This window comes from Canis lupus, chromosome 27 (assembly GCF_048164855.1).
Source record: "Canis lupus baileyi chromosome 27, mCanLup2.hap1, whole genome shotgun sequence".
Classification (NCBI taxonomy): domain Eukaryota; kingdom Metazoa; phylum Chordata; class Mammalia; order Carnivora; family Canidae; genus Canis; species Canis lupus.
The window spans coordinates 38,278,561-38,300,607 of record NC_132864.1 but is presented as its reverse complement, the minus strand read 5'-3'; the positions used below and the strand labels follow the sequence as shown (position 1 = coordinate 38,300,607).

Here is a 22,047-nt window from a genome sequence, read left to right as displayed (position 1 = left end):
CTCCACCTGGAATGCCTTCCTCTGGCTGGTGAGGTGCCACCCACCTCCATCTCGGCCTGTCCCTGCTCCTCATCACTCTCCAGCTGCTCCCCTCTCCTAGCCGGGTGCTCCTAGGTTAGATGCCCTGTTGTGCTTTTTCCTAGCATTTCCTCACTCAGAAGTACCTTGTTCTTGTCCTCCTTCCTAGCATCACACTCTACATAAGTAGGAATCTTACCACTTTACTTGACTGTTACTCCTTTTTTTTAAGATTTTATTTATTTATTCATAAGAGTGACAGAGAGAGGCAGAGACACAGGCAGAGGGAGAAGCAGGCTCCATGCAGGGAGCCTGATGCGGGACGTGATCCCGGGACACCGGGATCAGGCCCTGAGCTGAAGGCAGACGCTCAACCACTGAGCCACCCAGGCGTCCCTTGACTGTTACTCCTCTGACTCTGAATGGTACTTGGCGTTTAGTTAGGAGCTCAGTTAATATATTTGGAGTGGAGTGACTTGTGTTACATGTTTTCCTTTCATTCATTTATTCATTCATCCATTTATTCATTCCTGACATGCTCTGGGCTGCTGCTGTGATCCAGGAAGCATATAGATGGATGTACCAGAGAACAAGCCAGATGTCCTTGACTCCAAGAGGCTCACGTGCAACACCCTGCAACACATGAAACACAGATGGTGATTTCTAGGATAGCTGTCCAAACTTGGTCAGGAGCTTGTGGGCACCTTCCGTGGCAAGACTCAGTTCTCAGAACACACACCAGTGTTCTGTTGCACATCACTGCTGGGTCAGCCTGCCCCCAGCTCCCTCTCACTTTGGTGTCCTAATTGATACAGATTTGCCCGACATGGGGCTTAAACCCATGACCCTGAGATCAAGACCTGAGCTGAGATCAAGAGTTGAATGTTTAACAGACTGAGACATCCAGGTGCCCTTATGATTGATTTAGATTGATAGAACAATGCTGTTTTGTGTTTTTACTTTGCAGAGGAATGTTTGCTGGGGGACTGAAGGAGATGGAGCAGGAAGAGGTCCTGATCCACGGTGTGTCCTATAATGCCATGTGCCAAATCCTGCATTTCATTTATACCTCCGAGTTGGAGCTCAGCCTGAGCAATGTCCAGGAGACGCTGGTTGCCGCCTGCCAGCTGCAGGTGAGGCTGCCCTCGCTGGAGCAAGGCAAACCCAAACCCAGGAGGTGATCCCCAGGTGTCTGCCAGGTAGTGGCATGAGGGGGATCAGCAGGCAAGGATACCAGGTGGCAAAGGAGATTGCAGGTGGCAGAGGCTCTTGGGTGGTGCATGGCTTAGCCAACCCTGGGCACTGAAGCATAGCTGCTCCAAATGCCTCCAGGCAGGCTCCTCTGCTTTTGCTTTCTGCTCTTCTGCTGGTTCCTTTCCTTCTGCCTGGGTGTCCCCGCCCCTGAGAAGATCCTGCACATAAACATGTGGGCTGACCCCGAGGCAGGTGTGTGATGTCCTGCATGCCCCAGTGTCTAATGAAGCTGAACTTCTCCCACAGTTCCCAAGTCCTTTCTGCTCATCCACCCAACTTGACTTCATCCATCTCTTTGAAACTACTTTCTTTTTTGTCATTGAATGTTGGATGCTTGTTCTTCTATAGAACTCAGGAAGTCTTCTGAGGCTTTGGCAGTGTGACCTACGTTTTAGAAGGCTGTATTACCTCAGTGGTGCTGGTGCAGCCACATGAGGGCTGGGCCTGCACGTGCCTTTTGCTTTCAGTAGCTGTTGTCAGATAGCCTCACCTGACTAGAGAGACTTCTCATTTTACATTTGTTGAAAGTGGAAATGAAATGCTATGCCGAATTCATTATCCTGACCTTTTTTCAGGTCAGAACACATTTGGGGCCAGAAAAAATATGTCAGGAAAACCAACCTGTTCAAGGGTGTCTGGAGGTCCCACACTATATGGGAGAGCCCCAGCAGTTCCCTGCACTGTCGCTCTCAAATGGGCAGGTGGGAGGCCCTTGGCCTGTGCTTGTTGGGTTGGCTCACCATATGCAATGAGTAGATGGAGTTGAGACAGTGCTTCTGAGCACTTTAGCTAATATTTCTGAGGCTATTGTGTGGATAGCATGGGATGAAGGAGCCCCTCCTTACCAGTTGCAAGTCCATAGGCCCTATCATGGTCACGTTTGTGTAGCCATTGATTACATGCTCCCCACGTGCTGTGCTTTGAACTAGCTTAGGATCAGTAGACTGTTTGTGGTGTCCCCAGGACCTGGATCTGAATCCCAGCAAGACTGTCACCACTGGGTAACCCCCAGCAAGGGTTCATTTCTCTGAGCCTTTAATGGGGTTCCTGCACTGGGCAGGCCTGGGGTGATTCCTTGTGAGCTTCCCCAGCAGAGGGCCCACTGCTGTGACAATGAGGATGGGAAGAAGAGAGTGACACGAAGCAGTTCTTCAGGAGCTGCTTGTCATGCCCACTGAGGACTGTTTGCTGTCACTTTCTACCCAGAACCTGGCCCTCAGTGTCCTGGCCCATGACAGATCAGAAGTATTTTAGGAAGAAGAGGCAAAGCAGAAGTGCCTATCGAGGAAGAAATGGGTAGTCAAGACTTTCAGGACCTAACAGCACTATGGGGACGTTCCATGTGGGGCAGACAGACGCATGCCTGGCACTTTACAGGTTTCCATTCAGTCCTTCCTAGCTTATGACCTGGCAAGCATAGAGTATCTTTGGAATGAGAAAAAAATAAAGATAAAGAGATTTTAAATGTTTATTAACAAGCCTCACACCAGCAGAATTCTCTGTGTGTTCTGATTAATTTGTTGGTAATGAGTGAGGCATTCTCATTTTTAGTGCATTTTCAAAATCCTGTTTTCCTAAAGAACTTAGCAATGCCTGGGCAGCTTTCCCTAGAGCCCTCCTCTCTGCCTCCTTCACCCTGCCATGCTCTGATTGTCTAATCATGGGATAACCTCTAAGCCCGGGGCTCACTTCTCATCTCCCGCCTCGGCACCCTTCTGTCTTGCCCTTCTTCCAACTCACTGGTTTTTCTGCACAATTGGAAGAAGGCAAATGTCACCTGGAACCCCTGTGCTAGCCAGAGTCATGCAGGCCTTTCCCCAGGCAGGATGGCTTCCAGCCTTTCAAGAACTGTCTGATGTTGCCAGGAAGAGTGCTGGGCGAGCATCTGAAACACCCTGCTGGCAGTTCTTAGCTCGTGGGTGGTTCAGGATCCTTCTCCTGGGGTGGGATCCCTGGGCCTGCAGCTTTGGCTCAATCTGCAATTGTGGGGGTTGTGGCAGGAGAAGAGAGCTGGATATCTTGTAGAGAGCCTGCAGAGGGGCAGGCACAGGTCTCAGGTGCCATCCAAACCAGGGTGGCTGATGTGGCCACTGTGCTGCTTCCTGATTCTCTGAAGATTCACTTCTTTTGATCTGAAAGGGTCCACTCCATGCCAGATACTTTGGGGTGCAGTCTCATCTTCAAATTTATTCCTCTCCACTTACAGAGGAGGAAACTGAGGCTCAGAGCAGTTAAAAAAAGCGACTCACAGGTCGCTTCGAAGCCTGGTTTTAAACCCAGTCAGTCTGCAGTGAGCCCCAGTCACCTCTTCAGTTGGGGGAAAGCAGCCGTGCCAGGGAAGGACAGGGGTGGTGGAGGGGGGCCTGCTGTAGCCAACAGCTGTGTGTCTGCTGTTAGCCTCAGGCTCCCTCACCCAGACACATTCTTCCCAGCCTGGGCTTGAGCGGGGCTTGTTCTCTTCACAGATCCCGGAAATCATTCATTTCTGCTGTGATTTCCTCATGTCCTGGGTGGATGAAGAGAACATCCTTGATGTTTACCGGCTGGCGGAGCTATTTGACTTGAGCCGTCTGACTGAGCAGCTGGACACCTACATCCTCAAAAACTTTGTGGCCTTCTCACGGACTGACAAGTACCGCCAGCTTCCCCTGGAGAAGGTCTACTCCCTCCTCAGCAGTAACCGCCTGGAGGTCTCCTGTGAGACCGAGGTATATGAGGGTGCCCTGCTCTACCATTACACCCTGGAGCAGGTACAGGCTGACCAGATCTCACTGCACGAGCCCCCCAAGCTCCTTGAGACAGTACGTTTTCCCCTGATGGAAGCTGAGGTCCTCCAGCGGCTGCACGATAAGCTGGACCCCAGCCCGCTGAGGGACACGGTGGCCAATGCCCTCATGTACCACCGCAACGAGAGCCTGCAGCCCAGCCTGCAGGGCCCTCAGACGGAGCTGCGGTCGGACTTCCAGTGCGTCGTGGGCTTTGGGGGCATTCACTCCACGCCATCCACTGTCCTCAGTGACCAAGCCAAGTACCTGAACCCCCTGCTGGGAGAGTGGAAGCACTTCACCGCCTCCCTGGCCCCCCGCATGTCCAACCAGGGCATCGCGGTGCTCAACAACTTTGTGTACCTGATTGGAGGGGACAACAATGTGCAGGGCTTCCGTGCCGAGTCCCGGTGCTGGAGGTAGGCGGGAGTGCTTGGCTGAGACTTGGGCTGTGGGTGACCCTGTGGTGCGGGAGCCATGGGCTCAGGAGGCTGCTTGTGGAGTGGGCTCTGCGAGGGCTGAGGCACTAGCCTTTTAAATTAATCTTGTGGCTTGTTGGGGTTAAAGTCGAGGTTAATTTGGAGAGTGCAGGCTGTGATGAGGCAAGGAAGAGGAGACTGTGCATGCTTGCTTTCACTCTTTTCCTCTTCTCAAACCCACTTACCATAGGTCACCCCTGCTGTCCGTGGGTGAGGAGATAGGTTGTGAGTGACTGTGCCTTGGAGTGGCTGGGCACAGGGCTCCGCCTCAGAAGGAGGGGACCTAGTTGCCAGGAGCACTGGGCAGGCAGCTGCTCCTTCCATCTTGCCCTCTCCAGCTTTGATATGTCTCATCCCGGGCTCCATTTGCCCATCAGCTCTCTTAACCACAAGCCCCTGGTGAGGATGGCTTCCTGTCCTCCCTCCCTATTTTGTAGTATATGGTCCTCTGTCCAGGGAGCCCAAAAAACCAACAGGCATCACTGAACCAGATTTCACTACCCCTGCCTGCCCTGGTGTCAGGGGTGTTGCCAGGCATGGGGTCCCCCAAGGTCCTCTGAGCAGGCAGTTTTCCAAGAAGGTGGGGCTTACTGTGATGTACTCTATGTGCTTTTCTGTATGTTAGGTCTTTATAGGTCCTGGTTCATAGCTTCCAAAACCCCCCTTGGAATTTCATAAAAGGAGAACACTAATTTTGTCTTTTGTTATGTTAATGAGGTGGCTTTGGAAGCCCCTGAGTGTGAGTGGGGGATGGTCACCGGGAGAACCAACCCTGCCATTCAGAGAAGGGCCAGTGATTTAATCAATCAGTGCCTATGTAGTGAAGTTTTCATCAAAACCCAAAAGGAGAGGGTTGGGAGAGTTTCAGGGTTGGTGACCACCTAGTTAGAGGTGCTGGGAGAGTGATGCACGGGCCTGGAGAGAGCTTGGAATCTCCCTGCCCTTTCCCCAGACCTTGCTCTGTGCATCTCTTCCTGAGTATTCCTGATTTATATCTTTTTACAATAAACAGTTAATCTAGTAAGTGTAATGTTTCTCTGAGTTCTGTGAGCTACTCTAGCAGATTAATGAAACCCAAAGAAAGGGGGATCTTAGAAACCTCTGATTTATAGCTAGTCAGTCAAAGGCACAGCTTGGTGCTTGTAATTGGCATTTTGAGCTGGAGGGGGTCATTGGAACCTCATGTTATTAACTGGTAGGTCAGAAGCATAGATAATAGCCTGGGCTTATTACTAGCGTCTGAAGCGGAGACAGGCAGGATGGGGCGGTACCATCTTGTGGACTGAGCCCTCAACCTGTGGGGTCTGATGCTACCTCCAGGTAGATAGTGTTGGAATTGAGTCGACTTGTAGAACACTTAGTCGGTGTCCCGAGAATTGCTTATCAGTGTGGAGAAAATGTCATGCCCCCTGCCCCAACACATACATCGGAATTGAGTCCAGGAACCCAAGAGAGGGGATTTTGTGGACTGTCCTGGTCTGTAGGCTGCTTCTAGCTCTGTCAGTCTATGGAGCTGTGATCCCAGAAATCCATTTTGGGGGGCAGAACAAAGTAATCAGGGCAGGTCTCCACAGCCTCCGCTACCATTAGGTGTCTGGGGCCCTGCTACTGTATTTGGTTTGATTTCATGGGATTTGGCGCATGTGGCAAATCTGCAAGCTGAAAGAAAGCTGGCACCGCAAAGAGAGATTTTGCCAGCTGCTTCTATGGCTGTGAGTTAGGTACTGACCCACGTTCACGTTTCCGTCTTTGGGGGTGGGGGTGGAGTCTGGCCTGCCTCTGCCTCTGCCTCTCAGAAGTGAGCGTAGTGACCTAGTGACCAGTGACCATGAGGAGAGGGCCGTAGCCGCTTCTGCCCTCTGGGCCCCAAGAGGTGGTCACCTCTGTTAAACTGAAGAGACCCAAAGCTTGGCAGCTCCTTTGCAGTTAAACACAAGACAGGCTGAGTTCAGAAAGGAGGAAACAATATCTTCATTTTCTTCCTAACCAAATACCTTCCACAGTAGGTGTGGCAGCACTAGCTTCAACCTTCCCTTAAAAAGCCTCAAAGCTTCTTTTGTAGGGGTCTATATCCCTGTTGGAGGCCCAAGGCCTGAGCTCCCTGCTGAGAGCAACCCACAGACCTGCAAAATAGACCTCCAGGGTGTTGTGTTGACCAGCCCTTGGCATATAGTGGGGTGGCGTGCACGCACAGGGAGGCTGTGAGGCTTTCCCACAGGGCCTTCCCCAAGGGCGACTGCGAGGGCCGCTCCCTGCCCGGGGTCTGCCCTTCTACTTCCTTGACGTCAGTTTTGCTTCAAGACTGGTCTGAATTTCCCATTGGTGAACATGTGCTGTGAATCCCAAGCCAGACTCTGAAAAATTCTAGTGTCAGCACCAATATTTGATAACCAACAGCCTCAGACTCCAGTGACAAGGTCGGGTCATTGTGGCAGGTAGGGTTGGTGAGACCTGCCTGGCAGGGGGAGGTACTATGGAGGGGTTGGGGGGCAGTGTCTGCCTGCGTGGTGGGGAAGACCCTGGGGTCTGTCCTTTCTCCAGGGTGAGAGTTCCATTAATCTCTTCATAGACTTTAAAAACTGCCAGATGGATCTTAATTTGAATGGTCTGAGTTTGGTTCTCTCCCTTCTTCCCTTTCTTAGTTTATGAGCTTTAGGATCTTCGGACCCTCAGAATACCAGAAGATAAAAGTTGCAGTTAGGGTTTGCATGTTGAGGTGTTGGAGACTTCTCAAGTTATATCAGAGCATTGGTACAGCAGGAAGTGCACAGAAGTTAGCTGTCTTGGAGCAAATTGTATTTGTACTCCCCCCTTCCCACCCCCGGCTCTTCAAAGTCCATGTTACTCCACTTTCGTGGAAGACCTACATTAGTGCCTGTTTTTACTTTTACAAAAAGATTGAAAGTAAAGGTAGTGTTCAGCATTGGTTTTGCAGTTAGCCTTTACAGAGGCAGCATGCCCCCTGACTGAGTGTGGTGGCGCTGCCCAGCACCTTCCCCGGAACTACACTCATCTCAGCATCAAGCCGCCAGAGCTCTGAACTCTATGAGCGTCTGTACTTTATCTCCATGTATTTCATGCATCCATTAGCAAGGTGTGACCTAAGGTATCAGAAAAGCCTGACTGGTTATTTTTGGGGTCTAGGAATCTCACATTTTTTCCCATGTGAATTGTATTTGCTTTGTTTCGTGCCGTTTCAGCTTGTGAAAGGTTTCCAAGGAACACCCTATGTTCAGATAGGGGGGACCTGTACCGACTGTCTGCTTCACCTGTGGCCTGTTGGACTCTACTTAGGATAGCAACTTGCTTTCTCTGTTAAGCATTTCCATGGCTGTTTGTATTTTAAAATACATTTTAAAAATTCCTTTGATTGTAATGGACTTCACCAAGAGTCATGGGAATGCTTAAGTTGTGGAAACAGACAAAAGGTGGTCTGTCCAATTTTACAAAGACCCCAGAGCATTTTGTATCAACTCTAGCTGGCCCATCTGAGTTTGTAGTAGGGCTATTCAAAATCTACCTTAAAGGGACTGAAATTGTTTATATCCTTATATAGCTAGGTTTTTTTTTTTTTTTTTTTTTTTTTTACCATTTCCACCTCTATTTTATTTTATTTTTTTTCATTTTTTTTAATTTATTTTTTATTGGTGTTCAATTTACTAACATACAGAATAACCCCCAGTGCCCGTCACCCATTCACTCCCACCCCCCCGCCCTCCTCCCTTTCTACCACCCCTAGTTCGTTTCCCAGAGTTAGCAGTCTTTACGTTCTGTCTCCCTTTCTGATATTTCCCACACATTTCTTCTCCCTTCCCTTATATTCCCTTTCACTATTATTTATATTCACCAAATGAATGAGAACATATAATGTTTGTCCTTCTCCGACTGACTTACTTCACTCAGCATAATACCCTCCAGTTCCATCCACGTTGAAGCAAATGGTGGGTATTTGTCATTTCTAATAGCTGAGTAATATTCCATTGTATACATAAACCACATCTTCTTTATCCATTCATCTTTCGTTGGACACCGAGGCTCCTTCCACAGTTTGGCTATCGTGGCCATTGCTGCTATAAACATCGGGGTGCAGGTGTCCCGGCGTTTCATTGCATTTGTATCTTTGAGGTAAATCCCCAACAGTGCAATTGCTGGGTCGTAGGGCAGGTATATTTTTAACTGTTTGAGGAACCTCCACACAGTTTTCCAGAGTGGCTGCACCAGTTCACATTCCCACCAACAGTGTATGAGGGTTCCCTTTTCTCCGCATCCTCTCCAACATTTGTTGTTTCCTGCCTTGTTAATTTTATAGCTAGTTTTTATTAGACAAAACATTACTTGAGGATTTATTCTAATAAAGCAGAAAATCAATAAGGAAAGAAATGTGGAATACAGGACAATGGGGAGATACGAAGTGAGCACAACTGTTGTGTCTAAATTATTGATGTATGGTGAATGTGTAGTGTGTGTGCGTGCGCGTGCACATGCGTGCGCAAGAGTGTGTTAAATCTGAAACCACAAATTCAAATGAACACATCTGAGGAAGCTGTCAGGGCAGAAGACCAGAAGGAAGCAAGCGGAAGCATCTGGTGGGGCTTGTCTCACTCTGGAGGATGATGCTGACTTGCACTAGATCAGAAACGAGGTGGAGGAGGGAGGGCGGACACATGTACATGAATGAGTGTCATGTACAGGAAAGGCAATGGGAAACGGCCAGCCCCATCAGTTGGCAGGACCTCTGTGAATGCTGAGCCCCTGGATTGGCCTGGGTTGCCTACCTCTAGCTAGACTGTCAACTGGCTGCACCCCTGGACATTGAGTTTTTAAGTGCCACCTTCTCAGGAGGCCCTTCCTGGTCTTCGTGAGAGACCTGTGCCCTCCCAGCCCCTGCTATCCAGTAGAGCACGACTTCTGGGTAGCACCCTCTCTATACCTCTACAGTAGAAAGAAGAGTCCTTGTCTGGAGTTTCCCTTGGGATTCCCAGCACTAAGCACCGTGCCTGATGCACACTGGGTGGCCAGTGAATATTTGCAGAGTAACTGAATGATTCACTGTTGTTAATCTTTGTTTAATTAATTGAGCAGACAGTGCATGATCTGCCCTGAGCTACAGTGAGGTCTAGGAATATAGACCAGAACCAGTCCTTTACAAACTCCCTTCTGGTTTAACAAGAACCCTTTCCATGTGTGTTGTCCTTTCTGAGGCCTCATGATAACTTTCATAGGCAGGTGGCATCCCCCCATTGGCCAGGTGTGGAAATTAAATGAATGCCAGAGAGAGGAAAGCCAACGCCTGCATGCACCCAGCTGTACAGGGGCAGACCAACTCTCAGAGCTAGGTCTTTGTGAAAGAAATGTTCTTTCTCTCCTGTTAGCCTCACCCCCTGAGGCATCCTGTTTCCTGTCATTCCTGGCTGGCAGCGAAGAGCTGGCCCAAAGGTCCAGGCAGGAAAGAGCAGCTGCAGAGCACATCTAACTTGTGCTTTGAGACAAAGGATGAAACCCATCTCTTCACCAACTTGTATATGGCACTGACCAAAGAAAACTCTGTTCATTCTCTAATTAGCCAGTTGAAGTTCAGCTTATCCCCTTGGAGTTGGTCTTTCTATGGAGAAATAAGAGCCACTTACCTGAAAGCAGCTGTAATTATGCATGAGCTGTTGAGCCAGGCGGCTTCAGAAGCAGGCACTCAGATGCTGGTACCTGAGTGGATGTCTAGAGGGAAAGGCCGGATGCATATCCAGGAAAGAATGGACTTTGGGGCTCAGGCTCATAGGATCCTGGTTCTTCAAGGCTCTGTAATCCTCTGTTCACCCAAATAACATACCTGCCTGCTGTCCCACAGAGTGCCAGGCCTGGGGCATGGAGTGGGGCAGGGCTGAGTGCTGGCAAGGTAGGCATGGACTGGCCTGTGAAGGACCTCAGCTGCTAGACTAAGTGGAGACTTTGGTATGACTGGAGGCTTGCTGATGAGTGTGGGATTGAGTGAGCAGAGGGAGCTGGGGGTTCTGGTCAGGGCTGGTGAGCAGCCAGCTGGAAATGGCTGGGAGGCCTTTGCAGCATGGGTCTGACATGCAAGAGGAGGAAGTAAGGGCTGATAGTTGGTCTCCTGGGATGGTTGATCTCATAGGGGTTGAGCATGTGACACCCTTCAGAGGGGCTGTGGGAGGGGTGGTTACACAAAGGAGCTCAGAATGAAGCTCCAATGATATGACTTTTTTAAAAGATTGATGGAGAAAGAAGGCAGGGCTTAGGGACAGCTGTGTCTCCGAGGAAAGGGACATGAAGGTGGCCCTGATGTCAGGAGAACAAGCTTTGCAGTGCCCAGGCTCAGTAGGAGCTCAGTAGAACCTCAGCGGTGGTCAGCTTCCCTGGCCGTCTCTAGCTGCTCCCCTGGGAAGCCCCTCAGTCCATAGTGCTCCTCCAGCCTTATGCTCTAGCCAGCCCAGTGTCTCCCTCCCGTGGGAGTGCCAGGCATCATACAGGATCCCTCCCTCATGGCCCCCACAGTTCATGTGGGAGATGGCTGTCACTCCTCCAGCTGGCAACAGGACAGCTTAGGAGAGGCACAGGAAGTGAGGGAGGAGTGGGTTGTGACTGGAGGCTGAGAGGCTGTTGTGTCTGTCCAAGGGAAGGCCATAACTGGGCATTCCTGAATGGGGACAGGGCCATGGGGACTATGGATCTGGATAGGTGAGATGGAGCTGGCTGTAGGAACAGCCATGGCCCAGCCTGGGGTGAACAGATGGGTGAGCTAGAAACTCGCCCATGGGATTATCCCTAGAAGGTCCTGGCATTGTAGGCAGAAATGCAAGGGGATCTTGGCCATGCCTTCCAGGCTCTGTGCTGGGGACACACCCATGTTCAGGCATGTAGCAGCCTGCTGCTATGGCTGTGGGTGGGCATGTGCTGGTGTGTCAGGGCAGCTGGGGGGTGTGTGGTTCAGGGTACAGTGGTGGAACAGGAAGTGTGGGCCTGCTGGGCAGACTTTCTGGCCTGTCAGTGATGCACTGCCCTCATGTTCCCTCAAAAGGTATGACCCAAGGCACAACCGCTGGTTCCAGATCCAGTCCCTGCAGCAGGAGCACGCCGACCTGTGTGTGTGTGTTGTGGGCAGGTACATCTATGCGGTGGCGGGCCGCGACTACCATAATGATCTGAATGCTGTGGAGCGTTACGATCCCGCCACCAACTCCTGGGCTTACGTGGCTCCGCTCAAGAGGGAGGTAAGGAAAACCCTCTAAGAGGGGCCTTTTCCTGCCTGCTTTCCTTCCAGGGTGTGCAGAGAGTGGGTGGCCAAACCAGGAAATCAGGCCTAGTGGGTACCTGCAAAGACTGCACTGTGATTAGGGCAGAGGATCACTGAGTCTCGGCCAGCCCCCTGGGCTGCACCAGATCCCATTGCCTAGAATTTCACTTCCGTCTTGGTCTTACCACCTTGGTACCAGGAAGCTGCTTTACTTTTATTTTTTAAAAGATGTTATTTATTTATTTGAGAGAGAGAGTGTGTGGGAGGGAGAGGGAGAGAGAATCTGAAGCAGATTGCCCACTGAGCACAGAGCCTGATTCAGGGCTCCATCCCAGGACTACCTCAAGATCATGACCTGAGTCGAAACCAAGAGTTAATGCTCAACTGACTGTGCCCCCCAGGAAGCTGCTCTAACACTGCATTTCAAGTGTAGACAGAAGCCTTCCCTTTGTCTGTTGGCTCAGTTGAGCTGAGCTGAAAATGTGTCCAAGGATGTTGTTAAACAGGAAGGACACACAGAGGAGGGTGCAGGAACCTCAGACTTCTCTCCAGGCCTCCTGGAGGGCAGGGACTTTGAAAAGACAAAAGACACTTTAGAAGGTATATTTCGTTTTTTTGTTTGCCAGTTTTAAAACTCATGTGCATCCATGGGCATCTCTGGGCACTGTTAGAGGCAGAGGACTGCACGGGGATGCATGGTGAGGGGTGGCGGGAGGGCTGTTGTCCAGGCCCAGCCACAGGAGCTCCTGCCCTTCTGACCTCTTCCAATACCTTCTCTCTTTATCTCTCACCCCTCTCCAATTCCCCCAAGGCTGTAGTCTTTAACCTCAAGGGGCCGAGGCTCTCCCTGATGGGTCCAGCCCTTCTCCATGGCCCACAAGGCCTCCAAGGCTAGGGGTTCCCAATTGTAGTTCCTCCCAGGCAGGGAAAGCTGGCCTGCTCTTTGCTCAGCTTCTCTGGGGAAGGAAGCCACTCTGGTGGGGTACTCCCTACCTTCCTTCTGGAGAAAGGAACATATTTTGCATGGGAGAGGTCAAGGGGGTCCTTGAGACCTGATGGACCTCTGAATTCTGTTCTGGAAAGAACTGAGTAGGAATGGGGGACCCGGGCTGGGGTCGGAGGTGGGGTGGGGGACTCCAGGGGTTCTTTGTCTCGGGCTTCCTGGTGAAGCTGCAGTTCTCTGATGTGGCCACAGAGGGGCAGCCTCACCTTTCAACCAACTTCTCCCTGCAGGTCAATGTTCCTTCCCTCACACCATTCATTTATCCAGCTACTATTTATTAAGCACCTACCATATACCAAACCCTGGGGATCCAGTGGTGATAAAAGATGAGAGAAGTTCCCCTCTGGACGGTGATGTTCACAGCCTAACAGGAGAGACCACTCTTAACCATTAAACTAATCAATAAAGTAATTGCCTATTGTGCCAAGTGTGATAATGAAATCGAGAAGGTTGAGCTCAGCATTGCTCAAGGAGAAGGCTCTGGCAGGACTAATCTGAAAAGACTGGAGAAGGCCCATCTGAAATGTTGGTTAGACCAAAGTCTAAAGGAAGCAGCTGCTGGGTGAGGAAAGACGGAGCTCTTAGGCCAGGAGGGGCCTTCCCAATTCTGAGAAAGGGGGATGGCATGAGGAGGGATTGTGAAGAGACAAGGGTGGAGAGGGCCATTGGGCTGTCCAGGGGGTGGGGGTGAAGGTGGCTTGTCCTAGGGTAGAGGCTGTGGGGAAGGAGAATGATGGGCAGATTCTGGTGTAGTTTGGAGATAAACTGACCAGAATTGCTGATGGATCAGATGTTAGAGAATGAAAAGGGATAGATCATGGGAGACGCTCAGGCTCCAGTTTGAGCACTGGGTGGATGGCTAGGCCACTAACCAAGAGGACAAATGATTTTGGGAATGAAAAAGAAAAGGGAAGGTTCCATGTAGAACATGATAAATATTCCAATGGGAAATGTCAGTTCGACATTAAAAGTCAAATTCGGGAGTGGTCAAACCTGGAGATAGAAATGTGGAGGATTTGTCAAGACTTAATGGTGTGCCTGACATGGGAACAGTTGTGGTCAGCTCAGAAGAGCAGGGATGATGAGAAGATTATGGAGGGGCAGTCAGGGAAGTAGATGGGAAACCTGCCAGAGAGCAGGGGGTTTTCTCCTGTGAGCAGAGGGGGCCCACAGGTCCTGGAGAAGGCAGGTATGCAGCCCTCATTGCTAACTTAGAACCCACAGTCAGCCATAGCGAATGACTGAGGGAAAAGGCTGTCACACAACCTCATGTTTGTCACATTCGCTCACCTGTTTCTTAGAGACCCCGTAATGCCGAGTCCCATCAGTGTGGCATCATTAACTGGTTGCTGACATGCCCCCAATAAACCATGAACTCCTTGTCCTAGCAGCAGGCAGAGTGCTGCCTTCTTGTGTTCCAGAGGAGAAAAAGGGGATCTCTGCCGGGAACTCTCACTTAAAGACCTCCCCAGAGAGCTCACACTTGGGAAGATAGAGTAGATGTATTCTTCCCAGCTCCTCCTGCTAAATGCAACTCTGAACTCAACATAAAACAACCCTTAAGATATAGAACGGTTGAGAGAAGGCAGTCCTGCCAGGGATCTGAGGAAGTGGGGAATACCATGCAGTAATGTGTTCCCTGGGTTTTCCTTTTGCCTCGTATGTCTCAGACTTGTAAGTAAAGAGGCTGATAGCCGGTAACACCAATGGGAAGCAAATTTCAATCATTGTATAAAAATTGAAATCCTCAGCGTGTTCTCTGTCTCAGATGGATTCAAACTAGGAGTTACCAACAGAAAGTTAACAGGAAAATCTCCAGACAATTGGAAACTAAACAACACATGTCTAAATAATCCACGAGTCAAAGGGGAATAATAAAATACCTTGAAGTGAATGAAAATGGAAAGGCAGCATGTCAGAATTGGTGGTGTACAACTAGAGCTGTGCTGAGAGAGAAATTTGTGACACTAAAAGCATACATTAAAGAAGAAAAATCCTCAAATCAATAGTATAAGCTCCTAGCTTAAGAACTTGGAAAAAAAAAAGTGAAATAAAGCCAAACCAAGCAGAAGAAATATTAAAGAACAGAAATCAGTGAAGTTAAAAGCAGAAAAATAGTAGAGAAAATCAACGAAACAAAGAACTGGTTCTTTAGGTAAATAAAATTGACAAATTCTAGAAGGGGAAGTCACAATTTAAAATATCAAGAATAAAATAGGACATTACTACAAATCCTGTAGACATAGAAAGGATGAGAAGAGGATACTATGAACAACCTTAATCATGTAAACTTGATTATAGATGAATTCCTCAAAAAATGCAATCTAACACAACTGACTCGAGACTAAATAGATAATTTGAATAGCCTTCTACCTTTAAGGAAATCTAACTTCCCAGGACGCCTGGGTGGCTCGGTGGTTGAGCGTCTGCCTTTGGCTCAGGGCTTGATCCTGAGGACCTGAGATCAAGTTCCACATTGGGCTCCCTATGAGGAGCCTGCTTCTCCCTCTGCCAATGTCTCTGCCTCTCTCTGTGCCTCTCATGAATAAATAAAATATTTTAAAAAAGAAGAAAAAAAGGAAATCAAACTTCCCAAAAAGAAATGTCCAGGTCTAGATTGTTTTAATAAGAATTCTACTAAACATTTTTTTAAATGTTTTTAAAGATTTTATTTATTTATTAATTAGAGACATAGAGAGGCAGAGACACAGGCAGAGGGAGCAGCAGGCTCCATGCAGGGAGCCCGACGTGGACTCGATCTCGGGTCCCCAGGATCAGGCCCTGGGCCGAAGGCGGCGCCAAACCACTGAGCCACGCAGGCCGCCCTCTACTAAACATTTAAAGAAAAGTTAACTTCAGTTCTGCGGGGGTTTTTGTTTTTGTTTTTCTTTTGGAAAATAGAAGGGGAAAGAATATTTCCCAGTTCATCTTATGAGGTTAATATTAACTTGATAGCAAAACCAGACAAAGACAGTACCAAAAAAAGATAAGTCTCCCATAAATATACATATGAATATCCTTCACTAAATATTAGCAAATAGAATTATCCCCCCTTGATAAAAGAAATGAACAAATGGAGTTGGTTACAGAGATAGTAGATAGGCTAGTTCCATATTTGAAATTTAATCTGTATAATCCACTATGTTAAAAATCGTATAATCATATCAAAGCAGAAAAAGGATTTGACAATATTTTGCATCTATTCATGATCAAACTCAAAAAATAAGAATAGAAATGAGTTTCCTCAACCTGATGAAGACCATATATAAAAATCCTAATGCTGATGTTGTGTTTAATAGTTAAAGAGGGCAGCCCCCGTGGCTTAGCGGTTTAGCACCACCTTCAGCCCAGGGCCTGATCCTGGAGACCCAGGATCGAGTCCCACGTCACGCTCCCTGCATGGAGCCTGCTTCTCCCTCTGCCTGTGTCTCTGCCTCTCTCTCTGTCTATGTCTCTCATGCATAAATAAAAGTCTTTAAAAAAAGAAAAATATGTTTAAAAAATAATAATAATAGTTAAAGACTGAGTTGAATGTTTTTACTGAGGTAGGGAGCAGGGCAAGGATGTCTGCTCTCACCACTCTTATTCATTATAGTCCTGGAGGGTCTAGCTAGTGAAGTATGGCAAGAAAAGAAAATCATTCATATTGAAAGGGAAGAAATAAAACTAACCCTAAAGATGAAACAGTTGTCTAAAATCTAAAAGAATCTGCCTGGATACCTGGGTGGCTAAAGTGGTTAAGTGTCCATCTCTTGATTTCAGTTCAGGTCGTGATCTCAGGGTCATGAGATCGAATTCCATGTCTGGCTCCATGCTCAACACAGATTCTGCTTGAGGTTCTCTCTCCTCCTTCCTCTGCCCCACCCCCTGTGTACACATTCTCTCTTTCAAATAAATACATACATACATACAGTCTTAAAGGGATCTACCAAAAAAAAAAAAAAAATTCCTAGGACTAATAAGTGAGTTCAGTACTCACTTTGGCAGCACATATACTAATAAGTGAGTTCAGTGAGATTGTAGTATATGAGACAAACCTGCAAAAATTAATTGCATTTTTGTATATTAGCAATGAACATGTGGACACTGAAATGAAAAAGAATGCTATTTATAATGACTCCTAAAAATGAAATGCTTAGGTATAAATTTAATAACACTTAAAAGAATGTATATGCTAAAAATAATAAAATGCTGATGAAGGAAATAAAATGTAAATAAGTGGGGAGACATACTATGTACATGGATTGGAAAACTCAAAAAAGATGTCAATTCTTCCCAGATTGATACATGGTGTTTAACTCAATTCATATCAAAATTTCAGCAACAGTTTTTGTAAATATAGATGAGACTGTTCTGAAATTTACATGGAAAGGTGCAGAGGATCTAGAATACCTCAATTTTGTAAATAAAGTGGGAAGAATAAGTCTACACGATTTCAAGACTTACTACCTAGCTGCAGGATTTACCACTGTGTTATTGGCAGAGGGATAGACACAAAGATCAGTGCAACAGAATGGGGAATCCACAATAGGCCCACACAAATAAGACCATCTGATTTTTTTTTAAAAAGATGTTATTAATTTATTCATGAGAGACACAGAGAGAGGTAGAGACACAGGCAGAGAGATAAGCAGGAAGCCTGATGTGGGACTCAATCCCGGGACTCCAGGATCATGCCCTGGGCCAAAGGGAGGCATTCAAATGCTGAGCCACCCAGGCATCCCAGTCCATCTGATTTTTTTTACAAAGGTGCAGAAGCAATTGAACTGAGAAAAGATAATTTTTCAACAAATTATATGAGAGTCTTGGAATCTGTAAGAAAGAAACATTGACCCAAGCCTCATACCTTATACAAAAATTAACTCAAAGTGGTTTATGGGCTTAGCTCGAAAATATAAAGCTAAATAGTGTTTATAGGAAAATAGTAGAAGAAAATCTTTGGGATGTAGGACTGGGCAACAGGTACTTAGACTTGACCCCCAAAGCATGAGCCGTAAAAAGAAAAATCAATAAATGGGACTTCATCAAAACAAAGAAGGGGGTTATCAGATGGCAAACAAGCACATGAGAAGATGTTCAACATCATTAGCCATTAGGGAAGTGCAATTTAGACCCAGAGTGAGAAAACTACCTGTTAGAGTAGCTAAAAAAAAACAAAAAAACAAAAACAAAACTAGTGGCAACACTCAGTGCTGGCAGGGCTGCAGAGGAGGTAGGTTGGTTGCTCATACATGGCTGATGGGAATGCAAATTGGCACAGAGACACTGGGAAAGAATTTCACAATGTCTTTAAATAGTTAACTTCCAACTACCATGTAACCCAGCAGTTGCCATCCTGGGCATTTATCCCAGAAAAATGAAAACTCTGTACCACAAACATAGTGGTTTATTGGTAATAGCCAGAAACTGGAAACAAATCAGATGTCCTTTAACAGGTGAATGGCTAAGCAAACTGTAGCATGGAATTCTACTCAGCAATAAAAGTGAACTATGGACACATATGAGCAACAGTCTAGGTAACATAGAGGTACCATAGAAAGCCTGTCTCAAAAGGTTACATGATTCCATTCATGTAACAGTCTTGAAATGACAGGATTATAGGAATGGAGAAACAGATTGGTGGTTGACAGGGATTAAAGAAGGGGTTTGGGGCAGGGGGGATGTGGGTGTGATTACAAACAGGCAACATGGGGCAGCCCGGGTGGCTCAGCGGTTCAGCGCCGCCCTTGGCCCGAGGCGTGATCCTGGAGACCCGGGATTGAGACCCATGTCAGGCTCCCTGCATGGAGCCTGCTTCTCCCTCTGCCTGTGTCTCTGCCTGCCTCTCTCTCTCTCTCTCATGAATAAATAAATAAAATCTTTAAAAAAAAAAAAAAAAGGCAACAGGAGGCATCCTAGTGAAGATGGAAGTGTCCTGTGTCTTGACTGTGTCAGTGTCAGCATCCTGGTTGTACTAGAGTCACGTTGGGCTGGAGTTGTACCAGCTCATATCACTGGGGGCCTGGGTAAAGGGTACATGGCATTTGTATTATTTTCTTAAAACTACATGTGAGTCTATACTTCAAAATGAAAAGTTTAATTAAAAAAAAAAAAACCAAAAAACCTAAACACCAAGACCTCCCCAGACCCCCACATTGATGAGAAAAAACTCAAGCCCTTGGTTTATGTCCTGTGAACTGCTCTGTCCCCTGTTCTCCACCCTGTCTACCTCTCCAGCCCTTTGCTGTGTCACCACATAGCCCGAGTGTTGGTGGCTGGCTCTGTAACCCAAGCCCCAGAGCTTCCACACCTCCTCTACCCCCAAAAAACATAGTGCTCTGCCTTGGGGCCCATGTGCGGAAGCCTTGCTTGGGGTGGGTTGAACAAGTGGATATGAGAGAGGAGGTCCTGGATGCAGTAGGGACCAGTGTGAGGGGTCTAGCTGCCTAAGCAAGGAGGAGACCCCCTGCCAGGGTGCGCTTGAAAGTCTGAGGACCAAAGTCGATAGCAGGGTGGTATATTTTCTTCCTCCACAAATAACCATCACTAAAATGGCATTGATCTTTGTGTTTGAATTTGCATCTTACTCTTCTCACCATACTGCTGGATGTTTGTGAACAGATTTTGAAAGTGGGGTCAGTGGGCCTGGAAGATTGGCTGGTACTGGGAGTTGGGGAAAGGTGCAGACCACTGAGGGTGGGTCAGATATTCCCAGAAGTGCTGCCTCCTCCTGTGACTGGCTCTCAAGGCTGTGCTTTGATTGTTTTGAGCCCCCCATGCAGATGTCTCCCTTAGGGGCAAGAGAGAGACAGAGATTCCATTCTCCCCTTCATAGAAGCTCAGAGTTATCTCTGGGTCCGTAGACCCATCCCCTTTTAGGGGAAGGTCAGGGTGAATGACTCGGACCGAATCAGGGAGTATTCTCAGCAGGATGTGAGGAAGAAGTTGGGGATACCAGGAGGCACAGAGCAACTGTGGGGTATGAGTGGCTTCCATGAGGCTCCTGGTTGTCTTCCCTCGTGGCCCTCTTGCCTCCTTCCTAGCCATCCCTGGTTCTCTTGGTGGCCCCATGCAGGTATATGCCCACGCGGGCGCCACGCTGGAGGGGAAGATGTACGTTACTTGTGGCCGCAGAGGGGAAGACTACCTAAAGGAGACGCACTGCTACGACCCAGACAGCAACACCTGGCACAGTCTGGCTGATGGGCCCGTGCGGCGAGCCTGGCACGGCATGGCTACCCTCCTGGACAAGCTGTACGTGATCGGGGGTAGCAACAATGACGCTGGCTACAGGAGGGATGTGCACCAGGTGAGCAGAGCTGGGCCACCCCACACATATTCTTCCCATCCCTTCCAATTGTTTTGGATGAAAATTTATGTGCCACATGTCTGGCTTTTTATTAAGTAGCCTTTATTTTTTATAGTGGTTTTAGATTCTCCGCAAAATTGAACAGAAAGTGCAGAGATTTCCCGTATACCCTCATCCCTGCACACATGGTCTTCCCCACCAGAGTGGGACATTTGTTGCAATCGATGAACCCACGGTGACATGTTCTTACCCCAACACCACAGTTTACACCAGGGTTTGCTCTTGGTGGTGTACATTTTCTGGGTTTGGACAGATGACATGTATCCACCTTTATAGTATGAGGCAGGGTACTTTCATTTGTTTTTATTATTGAAAACATCAATTATAAAGTTAGTATAACCGAATTGCAGAACCTTTGAATAATGGGTAAGGCTGAAGAAAAGTGCCCATAATCCTACTTGGTGCCACTGTTCTTTAGTCCTCTCTGTGCGTGGTTTCCCCCTCGTTGTAGGTAAAGAGCTTTCTCCTGCTTCTGGCTAAAGTTTGTGGTGGCTGTTTTCCAGTTTAATACACAATTTCCGTAGCCACTGCCCCATCTTAGTGGCCATGCAGAATCCTGTCATGTTGGTGCATCATTTGGATTGGTCCAAAGTTTAGCTATTCCAAGTAACATAAATAATATTTACTTTGTAGTGTGTTTCAGGTATTTTGGATTGTTTTCTTAGGTGAGAGCTCTGCTTAAAGTGCGGTCCCAGAACAGCAGCATCCGCATCACTGGGAACTTGTTAGAATGTAGGTTCTCAGGTCCTATCCCAGATCCACTGAATTGGAAGCTCCAGGGGTGGAGCTCAGCAGTCTGTTTTAACAGGCTCTGAGTGGTGAGAACCCCTCGGCTCTCGTGGATCAGTTTCCTATCGTGGCCATGACAAATCACCACCAACTTAATAACTTGAAACAATATAAGTACATTCTTTTTATTATTTTTAAAAATATTTTATTTGTTTATTTGACAGCACAAGGAGGGGGAGAGGGAGAAGCAGGCGTGAGCAGAGACCCCGGGATCCTGACCCAAGCCAAAGGCAGACTTAACCAACTGAGCCACCCAGGCGCCGCATAAGTGTATTCTTAATTTTTGTAGGTCCTAAGTCCAGTGTGGTCTCACTGTGATAAAATCTGGGGACATCAGGGAATCTGTCCTTTTTATTTTTTTATTTTTTTTTATTTTTTATTTTTTTTGGAATCTGTCCTTTTTAGAGGCCTTAGGGGAGAATCTGACTCCTTGCTCACTCGGGTTATCAGAACTGAGGTCCCTCTTTCTTTGCTGACTGTCAGCTAAAGGCCCTTCTTGACTTCTAGAGGCCTCTGCATTCCCTGGCATGAGGCCGCTTCGTCCTCAGCCAGCTACAGCAGGTTGTCCTTCTAACTTCTCTTCTCTCCTGTTAGACTTTCCCTTTCTGCCTTCAAAGACTTGTGCCATTAGATGGGTCCACCCAGAAAGTCCGGGATACCCTCCCCACCTCGAGGTCCATACCCTTACGCTTGTCTGCAGAGTCCCTTTTGCCATATAAAGTAACACAACTTTAGAGATTTTAGGACATGGACTTCTTTGGAGAGTCATTTTTCTGCCTACCACAGCTAGAAAACCAAATGTACTATTAAATTAAAAAAAATAAGATTTGGGGGGCTCTTAATACATACTGTCAAATACCCTTCCTGGAATGGCAGACAAACAGACACCCATGAAATGGCTTCATTACACATTCATCAGCACTGGGTCTTGTGATCCCCCCCCCCCCCGTGGCTGGTAGTTGTCAGGGACAAATTTAACTCCGATTTTACATTTTTTAGATTAAAAAAAGGTCAGACATTTCCCCATATGTTTGTTTACTGTTTGGGGTAATTTTGGAGATGTGAGAATGTTGATGGTCATCACTAGTCAGCAAGTTAACTATTTACACATTTTATCAGCACTTCTCCCTGGTGTTGGGTGCTCT

General features: G+C 47.6%; 1 protein-coding gene across 1 annotated transcript in view; it reads left to right on the top strand.

Moving 5' to 3' along the window:
- Nucleotides 1–22,047, top strand: part of KLHL22 (kelch like family member 22) — a 39,636-nt gene that overhangs the window by 16,285 nt on the left and 1,304 nt on the right. Inside the window, exons 3-6 of the mRNA XM_072803588.1 lie at nucleotides 986–1,151; nucleotides 3,738–4,456; nucleotides 11,547–11,739; nucleotides 19,820–20,053. Coding sequence (XP_072659689.1) covers nucleotides 986–1,151; nucleotides 3,738–4,456; nucleotides 11,547–11,739; nucleotides 19,820–20,053 — 1,312 coding nt within the window. The remainder of the gene's footprint in view (nucleotides 1–985; nucleotides 1,152–3,737; nucleotides 4,457–11,546; nucleotides 11,740–19,819; nucleotides 20,054–22,047) is intronic.